At 44.1% G+C, this 23811-nt stretch overlaps 1 protein-coding gene across 1 annotated transcript; it reads left to right on the forward strand.

Moving 5' to 3' along the window:
* LOC137380894 (neurotensin receptor type 1-like) lies at positions 1-23811 on the forward strand. The gene is made up of 8 exons (XM_068053298.1): positions 1-868; positions 4499-4738; positions 6269-6340; positions 11407-11488; positions 13852-13947; positions 14298-14398; positions 14673-14821; positions 23659-23811. The coding sequence occupies exons 1-8, from the start codon at positions 1-3 to the stop codon at positions 23809-23811; spliced, it is 1761 nt and encodes a 586-aa protein (XP_067909399.1).

Raw genomic sequence — 23811 nt, forward strand, 5'->3', positions numbered from 1 at the left:
ATGCACATCAGGTCCTTCAATAATGAATCAAATCCAAGTGACTCAATTGAACTCAATGAAAATTCACCAAGTCAACAGCACCTGTTGATTGGGTCCAAGCAGCAAGAACCAGGCTATGTAACAATTCCAGTCACTGTATTTTATGTTTTACTTTTTCTCTTTGGTGTATTTGCAAATGGTTTGAGCATTCTGACACTACTGAAGAATGGACGGATGAGGGTCAGTGCCATTCGCTTCTACCTTCTCAATTTGGCACTAGCAGATCTGTTGCTCTTATTGACCATACCAGTGACCGTGTACAGATACTACTGGCAGTACTACCCCTGGCTGCTCAGTGACCCCCTCTGCAAACTTTACTTCATGGTCCGACAGATTTACTGTGCTATAACCAGCTGGACTATAATTGCCTTTACTGCTGAGCGTTATATTGCCATTTGCCATCCAATGTGGTCAATCACTGGTCTACGAGAATCTCGAATGGTCTATTTGTTGGCAGTGATCTGGGTCTTGTCAGCCATCTCTTCGGTACCATTTGCCATTGTTTATGGACAATCAGCAGCCTGCATCCTGGACTATACTGCTACTTCACAGGATAAGGCTGTCTTCTACTCCACTGTGTGTGAAATGTTTGAGCAAGAGCCATTCACTATCTACAAGACTGTGATCCAAATGAGGAGCATCCTCTGCTTCTTAGTTCCACTCATCGTGATCATCACCTTTCACCTGCTCATATTTCGACATTTATGTGTGAATAGTCAGCAGCGGGAGGAGATGGGATTAACACATCCATGGAGAGGGCAATGCTCAAACTCCCTCAGCAGCTCTGGAAATCTGCCTGTAACAGAAAGAAAGGCCATTCAGCTGATGGGTGAGTAAATATTTTCATTATCATCCTTTGCAACTATCAGGGCAAACCTCTTTCACCATATAATAGGTAAGGTAACCTTGTGACATGGGTTAGTATTTGGCTAGGATGTAGGAGACAAAGATTGGGATAATAGGTCTGTCCTTTGAATGGCAGGATGTGACAAGTGGATCTTTACTGGGGCCTCACCTTTTCACTATATTTATCAATAATTTGGATGAAGGAGTAGAGTTATATATCTATGGTTGCAGGTGACACTAAGTTAGGAGGCACAAAATTATGTGGATAGGGACTACAATTCAAAAGTGAGGAAGTGATGCTTCAGTTGAACAGAGCCTTGGTCGCACCCCACCTGGAGTTTTGGGCACCAAACCTCAGGAAATATATATTGACCTAGGAAGGAATACCGCACAGATTCAGCAGAAATATACCAGGGTTTAAATTATGAGGACAGATTGCACAAACATAGCCTGTATTCCCTTGAGTTTAGAATGTTGAGTGGTGATCTAATTGAAGTGTTTGAAATGATTAAGGGATTCCATAGGGTAGATCTAGAGAAGCTATTTCCCCTGCTGGGGGAATCCAGAACAAGGGAACATAATTTCAACATTAAAGCTAGACCATTTAGGAATGAAATTAGGAAACACATTTTGACACAACTGGTGGTGGAAATCTAGAAGTCTCTCTCTCTCCCAAAAGGACTAAAGGGAAAATGCTGAGAATATTTTTATACAGCAAATTGTTATAATCTAGAATGCGCTGCCTGAAAGGGTGGCGGAAGCAAAAAGGAATCAGATAAATATTTGAAGGAGAAATGTTTGTGGGGCTGGGGGGAAAGAGCAGGGGAGTGGGACTAATTGGTTAGCTCTTCCAAAGAGCCAGCACAGGCATGATGGGCCAAATGGCCTCCTTCTGTGCCGTATTATTCATGATTCTATGAAAGGCTGTGGATGCTGGGTTAATAGAAACTTTCAAGACTGAGTCCTGTTGTCCCCTGTGGCTCAGCTGGTCACATTCTCACCTTGACATCAGAAGACTGTGGGCTCAAATCTTGATACAAAAATCAAAGTTGACAATCAGTCGAGTAGTGAGGGAGTGCTGTCTTTCAGTAAGAGATGATAAACTGAGGCACTGTCTGTCTGCTAGGTGGATATAAAAACTCTCATGGTGCTATTTTGAAGAAGAGCAGGTGTTCTGGTTAATATGTATCCTTCAATCACAAAAATAGATTATCTGGTCATAATATTGCTGTTTGTGGAAGTTTTCTATGCACACATTAGCTGCTGCATTTCCTACATTTCAACAGTGAATACACTTCAAAAATATTTCATTGGGATGTCCAATGGTCATGATTTTTTATTTTATTCATTCATGGGATGTAGGCGTCTCTGGCCAGGCCAGCATTTATTGCCCATCCCTAATTGCCCTAACTGAGTGGCTTGCTAGGCCATTTCAGAGGACATGTAAGAGTCAACCACATTGCTGTGAGTCTGGAGTCACATGTAGGCCAGACCAGGTAAGGACAGCAGATTTCCTTCCCTAAAGGACATTAGTTTTGTTAGGTAAAGATATAAAGGATAAGGATCAAAGGCAGTTGTGATACAGATCAGCCATGATCTAACACTCCAATTCTGATGACCTTCAACACATTCAAAAAATAATAATTAATTAGATAAAGAGAAATATGTACAACAGATTTATACAGTCTTTTTGGTGCACTAAAAAGCCAATGTGCTTTGTTACTGTGAAAGGTTGGGAAGGCCTCAGAAACGGCTGCCCGTGAGAGTTTAGCTGCTTTGTGTTGCATTTAATGGGGTAGTGGGGCTGGTAGCCCATGGCATGTCTGTCTTGCACTGGCACCAGCAGTCAGTAGAGTCAATTGGCTTTGGTGAGTCCAGCAGTTTTACCCAGGTTTCTATTGGCTGCACAAGATCTGCATGTCAAGAATCAGTGGCCCTAAAGACTGTGGCTGATAAAGCTGGCATGAGAACTCCAGAGCAATATTAAAAAGGTCAACCTGGCTCCTGCTCCTGGATGCTCGTCAGTGATCCCTGATGGAAAGTGTGGGCACCAGGCTGCTCAGTTGCTCAGCTGCCACTGTTCTTCAAAAAGAAAAAAAATGACTTGCATATCTATCGTGTCTTTCCCCTCCATGTCACACACTATCCTGACTTGGAACTATATCACCGTTCCTTCACTATCACTGGGTCAAAATCCTGGAACTCCCTTCCTAACAGCACTGTGGGTATACCTGCCTCATATGGACTACGGTTCAAGAAGGCAGTTCACCACCACCTTCTCAAGGGCAATTAGGGATGGGCAATAAATGCTGACCTAGCCAGCAACGCCCACATCCCATGAATGAATAAAATAAAAAATCATGACCATTGGACATCCCGATGAAATATTTTTGAAGTGTATTCACTGTTGAAATGTAGGAAATGCAGCAGCTAATGTGTGCATAGAAAGCTTCCACAAACAGCAATATTATGACCAGATAATCTATTTTTGTGATTGAAGGATACATATTAACCAGAACACCTGCTCTTCTTCAAAATAGCACCTTGAGAGTTTTTATATCCACCTAGCAGACAGACAGTGCCTCAGTTTATCATCTCTTACTGAAAGACAGCACTCCCTCACTACTCGACTGATTGTCAACTTTGATTTTTGTATTAAGATTTGAGCCCACAATCTTCTGATGTCAAGGTGAGAATGTGACCAGCTGAGCCACAGGTGACAACAGGACTGTGAGCCCTGCTGACAGTCTCTGAGTCATCTGTGAGCAATGTAGATGTGGGTGAGGTCCTGGAGTGGTGCTGCCCATGGATTAACAGCCAAATGGGATTGTGTGTAATTGTGGAAGGGATTAAAGATTAGAGGAGGGAATTTTAACAACTCTGTAGAATTGTATTATTTAGCCCATCTGACATTTCACCTGAGGTGGGCACAGATAGGGAAGGACTGTACAAATCTCCTTACCTGTATGGCTCAGTGGCATGCTGCACTGTACCCTAACCCACTGATCTTTTAGGGGACGATAAACAGGGCACCAGTGAAATAACTTTAAACATTTTGAAAGCTGTTATTAAAATATCTGTTTGTTGCTAATTAGATGTCTATTGGTGACTGCTGGGCTACTCCCAATCACTGGTCGGCTCCTTTAAACTTACATGGAAAATGTCTCTACATCAAAGATGGAATACAGACACCAATAAATAGCTTTTTTATTAATTACTCCTTTAGGAGATGAATTAAATAGTAAAAATATAACTTGTTTGAGATGAAAGCTATGCTTCTGTTACCTGGAAACCGTCTCCATAGTATTTCCATGCAGTTACTAATGTAGACTAAATTGCTCCATGCAGAATAGGAAGCAGGTAGCCCCAGCCTTTCATTCACAGTCACAGCACCGTGCTGTAGTAATGGAAGTGCTGGCAGTCAGGCTCTGGTAAATCAGTGCCACAGTACAAGTGTGGTAATGCAGAAAAAGCAACTCTGCTGTTAAGGAACAGCAGATTCCTCATCATATGAAATAGGTTGAGTCTTGCACGATGCAAAGGATGACTATTATTCAATAGGTCATCAGCACAGCACACAGGTACATTGATTGTGTCTTTTCTCTCGTTTCAGGAGCTGTTGTTGTGGCCTTTTTCGTTTGTAACTTTCCTGATACTGCTGCCACCCTGATGCACATTTACACGGAGAACTGGACTACAAGTGTTCACACTATTTACACCTGGCTGAAGTCATACTTGTCACTGCCACTGTGGTATGTGAATAGCGCTCTAGACCCCATACTCTTCTGCATTTCCTCTTCCTCCTTCCGCAGTGCTAGCAAGGAAAGCCTTGCACCGTTACTCCCGTGGATCGGCAGGTCACTGAATCATCACAATCTACATGTTTCATGTATTAGCCTCTCCCAGAACTGGGCCAGGAATCAGCTGACAGTGCCCTCACTCACATGCAGGTCCACCTGGACTCTGAGTTCCTGCAGTGGAGAACTCTCTGATCTATTTAACACACAGCAGAGAAGAGGTCTCGAACTGCTGTCCTTGAGGGGCCTCTTAGAGCAGAGTGACCAACAGACCCCTTCCCTCAGAGGTCTCTCAGACGAGCATACCCCCTCAATCAAGAGTCTCAGACCAGCAGACCTCCTCCGTAAGGGGGCACTCAGACCAGCAAAACCCCTCTCTCAGGAGTCTCTCGGACTAGCTGCTCCCCTCTCGGGATTCAGCCCAGCAGATCCCCTCCCTCAGGAGTCTCTCGAACCAACAGCTCCTCTCCCTCAGGAGTCTCAGACCAGCAGACCCTCTCCCTCAGGAGTCTCAGACCAGCAGAACCCCTTCCCTCAGTAATCTCTCACACCAGCAAACCCACTCCCTCAGGGTCTCTCAGACCAGCAGACCCTCTCCCTCAGGGGTCTATCAGACCAGCCCCTCCTTCTCAAAGGGTCTTTTAGTAGAGTGATCAGCACTTCTGCTTTATGAAGAGTCTTTCAGTATAGCTAAGATCACAAGTCCTTCACGTTGCAAAGTCTCTCAGATCTGCAGATTCCCTTCCCTCACATTCATTCAAATTGTGCTGCACCTAGCGGAGACCTAGGCACCTAAACTGAAAAATATATTTCTAACTCCTCATTGTGTAGATGAAATAGTTCAGTGGATAAATGCCTCACCTCATGTTACTGAGCCATGCAGACCAAGCAAGTGCCAGGTTTGGTTCCCTGTTTGTACAGCAGTAGAGACATTATAATTGGCCTCAGCATCCCTGAACTAGTCAGGGGAAAGTTACCCAGGATTCCTGATCACTATCTATTGTGGACATTTTTTTTATCCATTCATGGGATCTGGGTGTCACTGACTAGGCCAGCATTTATTGCCCATCCCTAATTGCCCTTGACCTGAGTGGCTTGCTCGGCAATTTCAGAGGGCATGTAAGAGTCAACCACATTGCTGTGGGTCTGGAGTCACATGTAGGCCAGACCAGGTAAGGACAGCAGATTTCCTTCCCTAAAGGTCATTAGTGAACCAGATAGGTTTTTACAACAATCGACAATGGTTTCATGGTCACCATTAGACTAGCTTTTTTTTAAATTGCAGATTTATTAACTGAATTCCAGTTTCACCATCTGCTGTGGTGGGATTAACTGAGACAGAGTTTTGATTCACCATGGGATATAGTCTGCTGACACTGCCAGTCTGGACTCACACATGAGAAGTATGCAGGGCTACCATCCCAGGTTTGATTGACATTGTGCACTATTGAATGGTCACTGCACTAGCTGGAAATACTGATGGAGCAGAAATAGCTAACCCCTCTGCCAGGCAATCATTATCTTCATCAAGCCCTGAATATATGCCCATGTGTTCTCATAATTGGGCTCCAGATAACATATTTTAGCAGCTGTCATTATCTTAGAGCTTTCTTATCAGCTGTGGCCACCAGAAACATGCCCAAGGTACCTTCTCACAGGTCAGTGTAGGTCACAGGCCTCCCTCCAACTATTTCTTCTTTTTGAGGGTTGAGGAAACTCTTTCTTCCCACAGCTATTCCTGAACCATGAAGGAGAGATTGTTTATTCTTGGTAAGGTTGTATCCATTGCCATCTCTAGTTACTTTGAGGGCATTAAGATTCAACCACATAGAAAGAAGGAATAACTTGCATTTCTGTAGCACCATTCACAATCTCAGGACGTTCCAATGTGCTTTAAAGCCAATGAAGCACTTTTGAAGTGTAGTCACTGTTGTAATGTAGACAGCAAATTTGTGCACAGCAAAGTGGGACTGGAGTCACATGTAAGCCTATCTGGGTAAGGATGGCAGGTTCCCTTCCCTGAAGGACATCAGAGACTAATCAAGTTTTTACAACAATCCATCAGCTTTCATGATCATTTCTCCTGCTGCCCGTCCATCAATTATCATATTTATTGAACTCAGTTTCAAACTTGCCATACTGGGATTTGAACTCTCAACCTTTGGGTAATTATTTCAGTATCACAAGGCTGCCAAACCCTTATATACAGCACAAGCCTAACCTGAACTTGGACTCAGTTGTTATTGAAGGAAGGTCAGGAAGACAAAAGTGCTCTTTAGAAGCTGGAATGTGAATTCCTGGTGGTGTAGATGTGGGGACCACAGCCCCTGTAATGTGCTGGAAGAGGACCTATCATCACACTCTGTTTCTCACACATGCATCAAACCTTTTCACACTGAAAACTGTATGTGTATGTTTAAATGTACATGTATCTGATGTAATTTAAAACTGATATAACTATATAAACACATGCTGTTGTTGATAAGTTACTGAGAATTTTCTTTGGATTTTCTGTGTTAGAATCAGAAAATGCCAGAAACACTCAGTGGGTCTGGCAGCATCTGTGGAGAAAGGAACAGAGTTAACATTTCAGCAAAGTTACAGATATGACAGGGTTAGAGCAAGTACACAAGCAGGGAAAGTGTGGGGGCTTGTGGTGGTGGGGAGGAAGGATAGAACAAAAGGGAAGGAGCGATTGAATGACAAAAGGCAGACATCAACCTGAAAAGTTAACTTTGTTTCTCTCTCCACAGATGCTGAGTGCTTCCAGCATTGTCTGTTTTTAGTTTAGATTTCCAGCATCACCGTACTTTGCTTTTGTTTTAGTGTTATAATGTTCGGTTCTCACTCATCACTCACAATTCTGCTCTGCATCTTGTAACTCTCCTCCTGTTCTGTGCCCATGGTTTTTCCTCCTTGGTACAGTCTGTTCTAAGGTGAAAGCCATTATTTCTGTGATAGTTGGAAAAATATAACTTCCTTGAGTATCCCTCATCATGGGTGTTGATGGTATGCAGGTACAGGAGCAACTTTCTCACCATTACAGATCAGGCTTTAGCAATCAAACAACAAAGAGGTGAGAGAGACGAGGGATAGGGTCCAGCCAGACAGCTCCAGTTGGTGCATCAGCACAAGTGTGATGGGCTGAATCACATGTCTGCCTAGTGATGGCCGAGATTCTATGATTGGATTATTGCTAACTACTGTCATGTCCTCTGCCTCTTCCCACCCCACTGCTGTCATGTGACCCTCCTCCTCCCTCTTTCGTCATGAACCTGTATCCTGGGGAAATTGCTTCCTCCCTGACTTATTTCACAGGAAACTGCTTCCCTCACACCTGGTTGCTTTGTGTGTAACCTGTGCATGCTTCTCACTCTTAATAAAGTAAACAGATTTGTTAAGAATGCTTGGTCTTGTTTTTTAAATTTGATTTTGGGATGTGGGCATAGCTGGCAATTATTGCGCAACCTGGTTTCCCTGAGGCGTTGGTGATGGGCCTCATCCTTGAACTGCTGCAGTGCTGAAAGTGCTTTTACAATGATGTTAGGTTGGGATTTCTATGTTCCTGATCCAGCAATGATGAAAGAATGCTGCTGTATGTCTGATTCAGGATTGTGTGAGACTTGAAAGAGAATTTGGAGGTTCCCACAACATTGCTTTTCTTGTTCTTAATGGTGGTAGAGGTCACAGGGGAGAGAGGGGCTGTCAAAGTAACTTTGGTGATTTGTTGAACAGTATCTTGTAGATCGTACATACTGCAGCTGCAGCTGCAATGCACTGGTGATGATGGGGGCGGGGAGGGGGTGAATTTTGTGGTGAAATTGGTTTTGATCTGTAGAGTTATATAGGTGATAGGGAATACAGTAACAAAAAGATATAAATTTGAGTTGCCAATTTGCAATTTCCCATCTTGTGTTGCTGTCATGACCAATATCTTCCCCACTAAATCTAGTAGTAAGGAGAGCAATAGTGTGAACTGCTCTGTTCTGGATGATTTGGAGCTTCTTGTTGAGGCTGCACTTATCAGGAAAATGGTTTGTATTGCATTACACACCTGGCTTGAGCCTTGTAAGATAGTGGAGAGGTTCTGAGGAATCAGGAGGTGACCCACTTGTCACAGAGAATCCAACCTTTGCCCGCTTTTGTAGCTACGGTGTTGATGTGGCTCATCCAGTTCAGCTTCTGCCCAGGATATTGATGGTGGAGAAATCAGCATTGATGATGACACTGAAGATCAAGGGGGCAGAGCTAGACTTTCTCTTGTTTAACTTGGTCATTACCAGTCACTTAGGTGGCACAAATGTTTCCTGACAATTGGCAGCCCACACAGATCCTATTGTAGGCTGGCATGGGCTCCCTCATCATCAGAGGAGTTGTAAATGGATCTGAACACTGTGGAATCATCATCAAGCACCTTGCCTTCTGACCTAATGATGGAGGGAAAGTCATTGATGAGGCAACTGAAGGGGGATGGCTTGAGGACTGTTCACCTCGCAAATCCTGAAGTGATATCCTGGGGCTGAAATAATTGACCTTCAACAATCACAATCATCTTTCTTTTCAGGTAATTCCAGCCTTTGAAGGATTTTCCTTTTGACTACCCATGTGGTGCATTTGTCGTGACTGACCAAACAGCCATTTTATGTGTTACATTGTGATATATGCCATATCGATATTACCCAGCTATGGTTTTCCTCAGCATCTTTCTACCTGGGAGTTTCCGTAGCATTTATAGGTCGGAGGTTTGGTTCTGATTCCGAGACTGCAAAACGTAGGTTACTAAAGGAACAATCCTTTTTGTGGGACTGATGCGCCATTAACCTGCAATTAGAGCATGTGTGTACCAAATGGTTCTGTACTGCAGGATGATTGGGTGAACTGTGGGGAGAATCTGCATCCACCTCTCACACAGAAATGCCCCGAGGTTTCTCCAAGCACTTTATTTTCCACTTTAGTGTATACGACAACAACACGAAATAGGAATTCCAATCCACGGGTTCACTGCATCATCTTTCTTGCCCCTAGATCTCTGCCTTACTTTCCTGGGGTATGATCCCACAGATTCCAGCCACATTCTGGAATTTGAAGTGAATTGACCCATATCTGAGCCTACACAGTGGGTTTTGACAATGAAGACTTGATTCTGTCCACATAAGACCCCAACTCAGAAAAAGGGGCAGGCCATTTGAAACTGAGATGAAGAGGAATTTCTTGACTCAGAGGGTGGTGAATCTTTGGAATTCTCTACCCCAGAGAGCCGTGGAAGCTCAATCATTGAGCAGGTTCCAGACAGAGATCGATAGATATCTGGATACTAATAACATCAAAGGATATGGGGATAGCGCGGGAAAGTGGCATTGAGGTAGATGATCAGCTATGATCTAATTGAATGGCAGAGCAGGTTCGATGGGCTGAATGGTCTACTCCTGCTCCTATATTCCTATTCTCTAACACCTGTAAAGTGATAAGGTGAGTGTTACGACCTCATTGAGACCGTTAACATTAAAGCAAGAACTATGAACTCCTCAGACCAATTTAAAGAAGTACACTACAAGATTTCAGGTTTTAAGACTTTTACTGTAAGTAAACTAAAAAAAATTAAACTGTAAGTAGCTAACACACTAAATACAGAAAAAGGTATTTCCCTTAAATTTATTAAAACACTTGAAAACCCCACATCACATTTACACATTACACAGTGTCCACATTGAAGCAATGTCTTTGCAGTTAAAATCCCAAACACCTCCTAGTTGAAATGGGTTGGATTTCCCAGTCCTTCTTAAAGTCAATGTCCTCTTTGCTCATTTCTTTTGAGCACTTTTGACCTGGACTTCCGTGAATAAGGCTATCTCAGTTCACCCCATTGGTCTTTTATCTCCGCAAACCTCAGCTTTCAAATTGGATTCAAGTCTTAGCAGCATTTCAATAGATGAGTGTTCTGAGAACAGATGTTTTCCCTCTCTCTCTTCTGAGGCAGTCACTGCTGGTCTTGGTGTCTTCCTTACAGCCTCCACACCTCTGAAAGCTAGTTGAATCTATCCAGAATCAAAAGTCAATAGTCATTTTTCTTTTTCAATATGCAGAGTCCACAAGTCTGGCCATAGCAGTACCACCCTGGCCCTCCTTTCTTTCCAAGTGTTAAAAAAATCCAACTCGAGTTTGCACCATCAGAGTCCCTGGCTCCCTGTTTATAATCGAGTGTCTGGGAGTGTGAAAGCCATTGTTCTTCAGGTGTTGCAATGTTGCATTCTGCTTTCAAAAGGGTCTTTGATCTGTGTTCTTTGTTCGCATGGTAAACAGGATCCCTGTCTTGTCTCTAGATAGAATTGGTATGAGATCATATGTCTCCTCCAAATCCTTCTTACACTACATTAAAAATCACAGTTTTAAAAAACATAATGATACTACAAAGTCCAGCATTCATAACAGCGGGGATCAGGAAATGGTTAAATCGCAGAAGTGATATGCACAGGAGACAAAAGAAGGCCTAATGAGAGAAATAAAAGAAATAAAAGACGTACACAAGACATGAGAGTGTGCGAAGGTCTAAAGCAGGATTGGTAATTAGGATTGGAAGCATGGAAAATTGTCAAAGTGGAGAAATCTCTTTGCATCCAGGAGTCCGGTGGAAAAAAAAAGCAAGTTCGCACCAAGGGTGCAACCAGTTTCTGAGAGTCAGTCTGTTTACTTAGTGCTGCTTCTAATCACTTTATTTTCCTCAAAGCAATTTTCTGGAGCAGCCAGACGGCTGTTGTCTTATGCAAAGACTTCCGTCTTGTAAATGTGACCGCAGACATTTTCTTGAGGTAAGGAATGTTTCCTATGCGAATACATTATCTGAGTTAATTCAGGCATTGCTGTCACTACATGTGTGTAATTGCAAAGTTTGGAAGTAGTATGTGGGGTTGGATTTCCTTCATTAAAAAGGTCCACTGAGATCCCCATATTTAGATTGTTCCATGATATACAACTATGATGTGGACTGCTAGCTTATGGGTAAGTTGTAGCACTCAGTTATGACATAAAAACAAGAAATGCTGGAACCACTCAGCAGGTCTGGCAGCATCTGTGACAAGAGAAGCAGTGTTAACAGAGAAGCAGGGTTCCGAAGAAGGGTCACTGATAATCCAGTGAACATGAGTTTAAATTCCACCCTGACAGTTTGAAAATTTGAATTAAATTTACAAACTCTGGAAATAAGAAACTGGCATCAGTAACCATGAAGCTGTTGAATTGTAAAAAAAAAGTGGTTCGCTAATCAGGAGAGAAGTTAGGAAACACCTCACACAAAGGGTGGTAGAAGTGTGGAACACAAAAGGAGTAGATGCTAGCTCAATTAATAATTTCAAATCTGAGATCAATTGAGTTTTGCGACAAGGGTGTTAGGGATATAGAACCCAGGGCAGGTGGATGGAGTGACGTTACAGAATCAACCATGATATAATTGAATGGCAGAACTAGGTCAAGGGACAAAATGGGCTCCTCCTGTCCTGTGATCTTATGAGGTTGGTACCATTTAACGAAGGCTGACACCAGCCTATAATTATAAAAAAATTAACATACAAAGAAACACAGTTTTATACATGCAGGCACAGGGTGGGGGGTTATGCTTTGTACTACAGGTGGACTGCAGTAACTGCCTTCAAATTGAGGTTTGCAATTTCTTATACTCTTATTGATCATAGTGTAACTTCTCACTTTTCCCCATGGATGTTGACTACTCTTTTAGATTAGATTAGATTAGAGATACAGCACTGAAACAGGCCCTTCGGCCCACCGAGTCTGTGCCGAACATCAACCACCCATTTATACTAATCCTACACTAATCCCACATTCCTACCAAACATCCCCACCTGTCCCTATATTTCCCTACCACCTACCTATACTAGTGACAATTTATACTGGCCAATTTACCTATCAACCTGCAAGTCTTTTGGCTTGTGGGAGGAAACCGGAGCACCCGGACAAAACCCACGCAGACACAGGGAGAACTTGCAAACTCCACACAGGCAGTACCCGGAATCGAACCCGGGTCCCTGGAGCTGTGAGGCTGCAGTGCTAACCACTGCGCCACTGTGCCGCCCTTAAACACATTGTCCACTTTATAAAAAAAAGGAAAGTCCATTTTTATAACTCTTCAGGTTGAGTGCTTGTATTTTCAATTGTTGCACTTTATGTGAGCATAACTGTGGCAGGCAACTAGACAATAATTGTTCCCTTTCCATCAACCCAAGAACAAATATAAACAAGTTGTGTCACCTTTGGCATTCTAGTTTACCCCTCCAATCCCCACTTTGCAATCGGTTTCGCTGTCAGTATCAGCACATTGTTACTGTTGTGCTGAGACACAGAACAATGCTAGTTGTCGTGGCCTTGTTTTTAGCTTGTTTAGTCACTACAATATTAAGAATAACGACTTGCATTTCTATGGCACCTTTCACATGCCCAGGATATCCCAAACACTTTACAGCCAATTAGCACACATCAAGCTCCCACAAACACAATGAAATAATGACCAGATAATCTGTTTTATTAATGTTTGTTGTGGGATAAATATTGGCCAGGACAGCTCGGAGAACTCTACTGCTCTTCAAATAGTTTCATGGGATCTGTTATATCCATCTGAGAGGGAAAATAGGTCTTCAGTTTAATGCCTTATCTGAAAGATGGCACCTGTGACAGTACTGCACTGTAGTGTCACCCTAGATTATGTGTTCAAGTCTCTGGACTGGGATTTGAATCACAATCTTTGACACAGAAGTAAGCTAACTTCCACTGAACCAAGGCTGACACTTGCTGACCCCAGATGAGTGGAATATAATACGGGCAGTGTCCAATTGTTTCTAAAGGTTTTTGAAAAAAGCATGTCTCTAAAGTGTTGTTGTGCCCACCTTGGACCACTTGGCAACTCTCACTATTTTCACCAGACAACATCCTGCAATAAAAGGAATATGTCAACACTGAAAGCACCAAACAATGGAAATTGCACATGCAGGAGTCCCGGTCTGGCAGATGGTGCCTTGGCTTATCTGCTGTTTAAGTGCACTAATTACAGTTTAAACATTGATTGGAAAATAAAGATGATAGATTTTCTTTAAAGACAAGATTTATTGTAAAATGTTGAACTCAGGCTCATCACAGCAACCTGAGTTCATTCCTGCTGATTTAGGCATTTTGTGGCACTTCCCAATGTATTAAATTTCTGGAGGAAAGAAATAACAACAGGGATAACTGCCATGAAGAGAAATTCCCCCAACTCCAAAAGGTAATGCTGTGGAAGCCTTGATGTAAAAAGACATATCCTATGGTCAAATCATCTGATATAGAGTTACAGCACATAATTAGAGCTGGCTCTTGGATTGGTGTCATCAATCATCACTCTCTAGGTGTAATCCTTGTATACCAGTAAAGAATATATCTCGAACCCTGTGACATTGGGTAATATGTAACAAAACTGATAGATGTGAATCAATAAGGGAGGAAAAAGGGGCACAACATTTGGTGGAAAGTCCCGCGCTTCCGTGATCATCTGCTTTCAGGACAGTACCCAGTGCCACATTAAATCAACTCAGTTGGTTCTCACTTAAATCAATTTCCTCCACTCCTCTCCCAAAGGTATCGAATTTTGTTCGAGAGTGGTCTCAGCTTCCAGTACCTCAGGCAATGGGCCATTCTTCACATGAGCATGGAGAGGAAGTTTAGCAAAGCATTCAACTGCAACTGAGAAAAATGCTGCCCTCAGTCTTGATCCCTGCACATGCACTTTTCAACAGCCTAGCGATCAAGAATGAGAACTCAGTTAATTTTCTACTGCTCTAGCCAAAGGTGCACAAATTTTATTGCCCTTATAACTACCCCAGCTGAGACCTATTAGTTAAGGGCAGACAGGATATCAAATATTTTGCTTGATGGGATTTAATACAACTAGCATTTGAACTCTGAACCACAGGAAAGTAGTTCAGCTCTCATTGTCTGAATTTATTTTCTCAGCCTTCTTAGTTGGCACTGCACACCTGGAATGGGCTGGCAATCAGTGCTCATATCTTGATCTAGGATGTGGTGTCATTGGCTACAAGGAAGTACATGAGTGTGGCCCAAGTATTTCCATCTTGGAGTTTTTCTGCATCTTCTTTGCCCAGGTTGGAGCTTCTCATGCTGAAACCCACAATGGAGCACTTGATGGGAGACCGAGAGCTCAAAGATTAGGAATGCGAACACTATACTGAATATTGACGTGTGTACTTTATCAGTGTAGCAGATAATGGGACTGCAGTTACTCATTCTGCTCAGCTCCTCTAAGTGCTCCAATCATTGAGCAAACAGAAGAACGGTGAAATATCACTGATCTTCCTGGTGAGCTCATTGCTATTAGGCCCTTCTAGCTCCTGTTTCACATTTTATTTATCTGAAGACTCAAATCCAGTCTGTTAATCTGAGCTGAAAACTGGAGTGTGCTGATTATTTATTTTCTCCAAGTAGAGATCTTGTTGAAATTTCCATTTCGGCTGTCCATTTATCAAGGTTACAGATTGCAGTATTGGGGATGAAAGGATTCCACTCACGGTGAATGATACTGGCTATGACAGTTTCAGAAAGCAAAAAAGGTCTTACTAATAAAGGACATGATCGCAAAACTAAAAAAGGCTTAATCAAAGGTGGATTTGGACTGAGACTCCTTAGCTTGAACTGAGAATTAATAATGGCTCGGAAACAGTTCAGAAACTTCACATTTTCAAATTGTTGCTGTTGGAAGGCTGCGTGTAGCGGATCGGCCACCTATTAAAGAGACCACATGGCATTTATTTCTATGGCAATGAAAATCAGCCATTTCAGTAGCAGACAGCTGAGCTGCAACGCCAGTTTTACGCCAAAGTAGCAAGTTGAAAATCTATCCCAATATGGCACACTACCAAAAAGTGGAAAAGAAATAGACAAAGAGATATGTAGAAAATTCAGAGATGTTTGCATCATAACTGACCTTCTCTCCATCATAAAGTCAGAAGTGGGGATGTTCACTGATGATTACACAATGTTTAGCACCATTCTCGACCCCTCCAATACTGAAACAGTCCGCGTCTATTTTTAAAAAATTCATTCATGGATGAGGGCGTCGCTGACTAGGCCATCATTTATTGCCCATCCCTAATTGCCCTTGAGAAAGTGGTGGTGAGCTGCCTTCTTGAACCACTGCAGTCTATGTGGGGTAGGTACACCCATAGTGCTGTTAGGAAGGGAGTTCCAGGATTTTGACCCAGCGACAGTGAAGGAACGGTGATATAGTTCCAAGTCAGGATGGTGTGTGACTTGGAGGGGAATTTGCAGGTGGTGGTGTTCCCATGCATTTGCTGCCCTTGTCCTTCTAGCTGGTAGAGATCGTGGGTTTCGAAAGTGCTGTCGAAGGAGCCTTGGTGTGTTACTGCAGTGCATCTTGTAGTTGGTACACACTACTGCCACTGCGCATTGATGGTGGAGGGAGTGAATGTTTGTGGATGGGGTGCCAATCAAGCGGGCTGCTTTGTCCTGGATGGTGTCAAACTTCTTGAGTATTGGTGGAGCTGCACCCATCCAGGCAAGTGGAGAGTATTCCATAACACTCCTAACTTGTGCCTTGTAGATGGTGGGCAGGCTTTGGGGAGTCAAGAGATGAGTTACTCGCCGCAGAATTCCTAGCCTCTGACCTGCTCTTGTAGCCACGGTATTTATATGGCGACTCTATTTAGATGAGCTGGCAAGATGGATACAGAACTGGCTCGGTCATAGAAGACAGAGGTTATCAGTGGATGGGTGTTTTTCTGAATGGAGGAATGTGACTAGTGGTATTTCGCAGGGATCAGTGCTGGGACCTTTGCTGTTTGTAGTATATATAAATGATTTGGAGGAAAATGTAGCTGGCCTGATTAGTAAGTTTGCGGACGACACAAAGGTTGGTGGAGTTGCGGATAATGATGAGGATTGTCAGAGGATACAGCAGGGTATAGATCGGTTGGAGACTTGGGCGGAGAAATGGCAGATGGAGTTTAATCCGGACAAATGTGAGGTAATGCATTTTGGAAGGTCTAATGCAGGTGGGAGGTATACAGTAAATGGCAGAACCCTTAGGAGTATTGACAGGCAGAAAGATCTGGGCGTACAGGTCCTCAGGTCACTGAAAGTGGCAACGCAGGTGGATAAGGTAGTCAAGAAGGCATACGGCATGCTTGCCTTCATCGGTTGGGGCATAGAGTATAAAAATTGGCAAGTCATGCTGCAGCTGTACAGAACCTTAGTTAGGCCACAGTTAGAATATTACGTGCAATTCTGGTCGCCACACTACCGGAAGGATGTGGAGGCTTTGGAGAGGGTACAGAGGAGGTTTACCAGGATGTTGCCTGGTCTGGAGGGCATTAGCTATGAGGAGAGGTTGGAAAAACTCGGATTGTTTTCACTGGAACGACGGTGGTGGAGGGGCGACATGATAGAGGTTTACAAAGTTATGAGTGGCATGGACAGAGTGGATAGTCAGAAGCTTTTTCCCAGGGTGGAAGAGTCAGTTACTCTGGGACATAGGTTTAAGGTGCGAGGGGCAAAGTTTAGAGGGGATGTGCGAGGCAAGTTTTTTACACAGAGGGTGGTGAGTGCCTGGAACTTGCTGCCAGGGGAGGTGGTGGAAGCAGATACGATAGCGACGTTTAAGAGACATCTCGACAAATACATGAATAGGAAGGGAATAGAGGGATATGGGCCCCGGAAGTGCAGAAGGTGTTAGTTTAGGCAGGCATCAAGAGCGACGCAGGCTTGGAGGGCCGAATGGCCTGTTCCTGTGCTGTACTGTTCTTTGTACTCCAGTTCAGTTTCTGGTCAATGGTAGCCCCGAGGATGTTGATAGTGGGGGATGCAGCAATGGTAATGCCATTGAATGTCAAGGGGAGATGGTTAGATCGTCTCTTGTTGGAGATGGTCATTGCCTGGCACTTGTGTGGCTCGAATGTTACTTGCCACTTATCAGCCCAAGCCTGGATATTGTCCAGGTCTTGCTGCATTTCTACACAGACTGCTTCAGTATCTGAGGAGTCGCGAATGGTACTGAACATTGTGCAATCATCAGCGAACATCCCCACTTCTGACCTTATGATTGAAGGAAGGTCAAAGAAACATAGAAAGAGAAAATAGGAGCAGGAGTAGGCCATTCGGCCCTTCGAGCCTGCTCTGCCATTCATTATGATCATGGCCGATCATCCAGCTCAGTAACCTGTTCCCGCTTTGCACCCATACCCTTTGATCCCTTTCACCCCAAGAGCTAGAGCTAACTCCATCTGGAAAACATACAAAGTTTTGGCCTCAACTGCTTTCTGTGGTAGCGAATTCCACAGGCTCACCACTCTCTGGGTGAAGTAATTTCTCCTAATCTCAGTCTACCCCGTATCCTTGGACTATGACCCCTAGTTCTGGTCTCCCCCACCATCGGGAACATCCTTCCTGTCAAGTCCTGTCAGAATTTTATAGATTTCTATGAGATCCCTCCTCAATCTTCTGAACTCCAGATAATATAATCCTAACCGACTCAATCTCTCCTCATACGAGTGTCCCGCCATCCCAGGAATCAGTCTGGTAAACCTTCGCTGCACTCCCTCTATAGCAAGAACATCCTTCCTCAGATAAGGAGACCAAAACTGCACACGATATTCCAGGTGTGGCCTCACCAAGGCCCTGTATAATTGCAGCAAGACATCCCTGCTCCTGTGCTCGAATCCTCTTGCTATAAAGGCCAACATACCATTTCCCTTTTTTACCCCCTGTTGGACCTGCATGCTTACCTTCAGCAACTGGTGTACGAGAACACCCAGGTCTCGCTGCATATTCCCCTCTCTCAGTTTATAACCGTTCAGATAATAATCTGCCTTCCTGCTTTTGCTACCAAAGTGGATAACCTCACATTTATCCACATTATACTGCATCTGCCATGCAATTGCCCACTCACTCAACTTATCCAAATCACCCTGAAGCCTCTCTGCATCCTCCTCACAACTCACCCTCCCACCCAGTTTTGTGTCATCTGCAAATTTGGAGATATTACATTTAGTTCCCTCATCTAAATCATTCATATATACTGTGAATAGCTGGGGTCCTAGCACCGATCCCTGCGGTACCCCACTAGTCACTGCCTGCCATTCAGAAAAAGACCAATATATTCCTAGTCTTTGATCATTGATGAAGCAGCTGAAGATGGTTGGGCCTTGGACACTACCCTGAGAAACTCCTGCAGGGATGTTCCTGGAGCTCAAATGATTGACCTCCAACAACCACAACCATCTTCCTTAGCATTGAGTATGACTCCAACCAGCGGGGGGTTTTCCCCCTGATTCCCATTGACCAGTTTTTCTAGGGCTCCTTGATGCCATACTTGGCCAAATGCTGCCTTGATGTCAAGGGCAGTCACTCTCACCTCACCTCTTGAGTTCAGCTCTTTTGTTCATGTTTGAACCAAGGCTGTAATGAGGTCAGGAGCTGAGTGGCCCTAGTGGAACCCAAACTGAGCGTCACTGAGCAGGATTTTGCTATGCAAGTGCTGCTTGATGGCACTGTTGATGACACCTTCCATCACTTTACTGATGATTGAGAGTAGACTGATGGGATGGTAATTGGCCGGGTTGGACTTGTCCTGCTTTTTGTGTACAGGACATACCTGGGCAATTTTCAACATTGCCGCAAGACTGCACAATATTCAGGCTTGGGTTGATAATTGGCAAGTAACATTCGAGCCACACAAGTGCTAGGCAATGACTGTCTCAAACAAGAGAATCTAACCATCTCCCCATGACATTCAATGACGTTACCATCGCTGAATCCCCCACTATTGACATCCTGGGGGGTCGCTGACCAGAAACTGAACTAGAGTAGCCATATAAATACTAAGAGTACAAGAGCAGGTCAGAGTCTAGGAATTCTCGGAATCCAAGCTTCCATGATTTTTTTTTATTCATTCATGGGATGTGGGCGACGCTGGCCAGGCCAGCATTTATTGCCCATCCCTAATTGCCCTTGAGAAGGTGGTGGTGAGCTGCCTTCTTGAACCGCTGCAGTCCATTTGGGGTAGGTACACCCACAGTGCTGTTAGGAAGGGAGTTCCAGGACTTTGACCCAGCGACGGTGAAGGAACGGCGATATAGTTCCAAGTCAGGATTGTGTGTGACTTGGAGCGGAACATGCAGGTGGTGGTGTTCCCATGCACCTGCTGCCCTTGTCCTTCTAGTTGGTAGAGGTCGCGGGTTTGGAAGGTGCTGTCTAAGGAGCCTTGGTGCACCATCTACAAGGCACAAGTCAGGAGTGTGATGGAATACCCTCCACTTGCCTGGATGGGTGCGGCTCCAACAACACGCAAGAAGCTCGACACCATCCAGGAAAAAGCAGCCTGCTTGATTGGCACCCCATCTACAAACATTCACTCCCTCCACCACCAATGCATAGTGGCAGCAGTGTATACCATCTACAAGATGCACTGCAGCAATGCACCAAGGCTCCTTTAACAGCACCTTCCAAACCCATGACCTCTACCACCTAGAAGGATAAGGGCAGCAAATGCATGGGAACACCACCACCTGCAAGTTCCCCCCAAGTCACACACTATCCTGACTTGGAACTATATCGCCGTACCTTCATGGTTGCTGGGTCAAAATCCTGGAACTCTCTTCCTAACTGCACTGTGAATGTACCTACCCCACATGGACTGCAGCGGTTCAAGAAGGCAGCTCACCACCACCTTCTCGAAGGCAATTAGGACTGGGCAATAAATGCTGGCCTGGCCAGCGACGCTCACATCCCACGAATGAATTTTAAAAAATCAATAGAACAGTAATACAGGAGCATTAAGTATCCAGAAGTTGAGATAAAAACCATAGTGGCCAAAGTAGGGAAGGTCACATGTAATGAGTAACAGATCTGAATGCATTCTATCATGGTCTGAAATGTCTGGGTTTGAGTTGTGTCATTGGGTTGTGATGAATTATGGATGCAGGGTGGGATTTTGTTGGGATCTGTGCTCTGCTGAGGGAGCCTGTCACTGAAACAGAGAGAAATGCTGTCGGCACTCACTGCAGCCAAAAGAAAGACTTGCATTCATGCAGTGTCTTTCATGACCACCTGATGCCTCAGAGCACTTTACAGCCAATGAAGTACTTTTTTGAAGTATAGACACTGTTGTAATGCAGGAAAGTAGCAGTCAGTACATGCGCAGTAACTCCCACAAACAGCAATGTGATAATGACCAGACAATCTGTATTTTGTGATGTTGATTGAGGTATAAATGTTGGCCAGGACACGAAGGATCATTCCCCCCTGCTCTTCTTTGAAATCATGCAATGGGATCCTTTCCATCCATCTGAGCAAGCAGATGGGGCCTCGGTTTAACGTCTCACCAAAACAACAACGATCTGTGTTCACTATGGAGTAGGATGATGTAGGTGTAGAGATCAGGGAGGGGGATTGTGATATACTTAAACATATTAACATTGAAAGGGAGGACATATTAGCTGTTTTAGCGGGCTTAAAAGTGGATAAATCCCCTGGCCCAGATGAGATGTATCCCAGGCTGTTATGTGAGGCAAAGGAGGAGATAGCAGGGGCTCTGACGCAAATTTTCAAATCCTGTCTGGCCACAGGAGAGGTAGCAGAGGATTGGAGGACAGCAAATGTGGTACCATTATTCAAAAAGGATAGCAGGGATAACCCAGGTAATTACAGGCCGGTGAGTCTAACATCAGTAGTTGGGAAAATATTGGAAAAAATTCTGAGGGACAGGATTAATCTCCACTTGGAGAGGCAGGGATTAATCAGGGATATTCAGTATGGCTTTGTTGGGGGGAGATTGTGTTTAACTAACTTGATTGAATTTTTTGAGGCGGTGACTAGATGTGTAGATGAGGATAAAGCAGTTGATGTAGTCTACATGGACTTCAGTAAGGCTTTTAATAAGGTCCCGCATGGGAGATTGGTTAAGAAGGTAAGAGCCCATGGGATCCCGGGCAATTTGGCAAATTGGATCCAAAATTGGCTTAGTGGCAGGAGGCAGAGGGTGATGGTCGAGGGCTGTTTTGCGAGTGGACGCCTGTGACCGGTGGTGTACCACAGGGATTGGTGCTGGGACCCTTGCTTAATTGATTTTGACGTGAATATAGGAGGTATGATCAGTAAGTTTGAAGATGACACCAAAATTGGTGGTGTCATAAATAGTGAGGAGGAAAGCCTTAGATTACAGGACGATATAGATGGGCTGGTGAGATGGGTGGAGCAGTGGCAAATGGAATTTAATCCTGAGAAGTGTCAGGTGATGCATTTTGGGAGGACTAACAAGGCAAGAGAATATACAATGGATGGTAGGACCCTTGGAAGTACAGAGGGTCAGAGGGACTTTGGTGTACTTGTCCATAGATCACTGAAGGCAGCAGCACAGGTAGATAAGGTGGTTAGGAAGGCATATGGGATACTTGCCTTTATTAGCCGAGGCATAGAATATAAGAACAGGGAGGTTATGATGGAGCTGTATAAAACGCTAGTTAGGCCACAGCTGGAGTACTGTGTACAGTTCTGGTCACCACACTATAGGAAGAATGTGATTGCACTGGAGAGAGTGCAGAGGAGATTCACCAGGATGTTGCCTGGGCTGGAGCATTTCAGCTATGAAGTGAGACTGAAAAGGCTAGGGTTGTTTTCCTTAGAGCAGAGAAGGCTGAGGGGGGACATGATTGAGGTATACAAAATTATGAGGGGCATTGATAGGATAGATCGGAAGAAACTATTTCCCTTAACAGAGGTGTCAATAACCAGGGGGCACAGATTTAAGGTAAGGGGCAGGAGGTTTAGAGAGGATTTGAGGGAAAACATTTTCACTCAGAGGGTGGTTGGAATCTGGAACACACTGCCTGAAGGGGTGGTGGCGGCAGGAACCCTCACAACATTTAAGAAGTATTTAGATGAGCACTTGAAATGCCATAGCATACAAGGCTACGGGCCAAGTGCTGGAAAGTGGGACTAGAATAGTTAGGTGCTTGATAGCTGGCACAGATACGATGGGCTGAAGGGCCTGTTTCTGTGCTGTATAACTATCAGCACCTGTTTAGTGCTATACTGGAGTATTAGCCTTAACTATTTTTGTGCTTAAGCCCTGGAGTGGGTCTTGAACTCAAAACCTTTTGAGTCTAAGGCAAGAGTGACACCAATTGAGCCACAACTGACATTGGCAGCAGGTTGGAGGGGAGCTACAGTTCAAAGAGAGCAGAAACCCCTGATACCTGTAGCTAATTTATAATGTAGGCATTTCCAGCATCAGCAGTATTTTGCTTTTATTATAATTAGGTACTTTAGCCAGTGGCAGTCACGGTCACCAGTACCCTCGATGTTTATGCCTCCAGCTAATTCCAATCTAGCACTGCCCTACAAGTTAAATCAAACAGGTGAGTATTGTATTGGTCAGTATTTTCATCTTTCCTACTGTTGGAGAACAGAAGCATTACACAGCTCAGGAGTTTCACTGTAATGTTGCTTTCAGGCTGTCGAGCAGCCTCCTGCTCTCCTCACTGCTGCACTATGCCTCAACTGCATGCCTCCTTAAGCACACTAAGTGCATGCTCTGAGCATATGTGTCACTGCTGGTATTTGAAAACACTGGCAAGAGGGACACAGAACATTGCCTTGTTCTGGCCTATTGGCAGGTGGCTTTTCCAGGCATATAGTGATAAAAAAAAGGTGCAGATGTTAGAATTCTGGATCCAAGGCACATCTTCAAATAGAGCTTGCATTAAAATAGTGTATGAGGTTTATATGGCTGTTTATACCTCTCTATGGGAGTGAGTGAGAAGGGGGACAAACAGAGGAGCATGATTATATTATGCCTGAGCTTGGTGGAAGGCCTGTTGTATCACCTTTCTCTATCCCTTGTTGGATATCACAGGATGACCTTCTTCAAAGCAGTCAGGAGCTTGTGATCTGAGTTTTTTTTTTCCAGTACTGGTTTGTTCCCTTGAACTATATGCAGCAAGAAAACCAGTTTGGAGATGGTGTAAATGAAGGAGCAAATACACAGTATGGAAATGTGCCCAACCTACAGACTGTCTGGGCATCAGAAAGTGATCATGAGGCTGACTATGTTCTGTCATAG

This window comes from Heterodontus francisci, chromosome 20, assembly GCF_036365525.1.
Source record: "Heterodontus francisci isolate sHetFra1 chromosome 20, sHetFra1.hap1, whole genome shotgun sequence".
Classification (NCBI taxonomy): domain Eukaryota; kingdom Metazoa; phylum Chordata; class Chondrichthyes; order Heterodontiformes; family Heterodontidae; genus Heterodontus; species Heterodontus francisci.

What these genes read in the sequence shown, in the direction of transcription:
- LOC137380894 (XM_068053298.1), top strand. Translation starts at nt 1, where the DNA reads ATGCACATCAGGTCCTTCAATAATGAATCAAATCCAAGTGACTCAATT. An exon ending in AAAGGCCATTCAGCTGATGG is followed by an intron (nt 869 to 4,498) that starts GTGAGTAAATAT and finishes CTCTCGTTTCAG; the next exon opens with GAGCTGTTGTTGTGGCCTTT. An exon ending in AATTCCCCCAACTCCAAAAG is followed by an intron (nt 13,948 to 14,297) that starts GTAATGCTGTGG and finishes CCTCTCCCAAAG; the next exon opens with GTATCGAATTTTGTTCGAGA.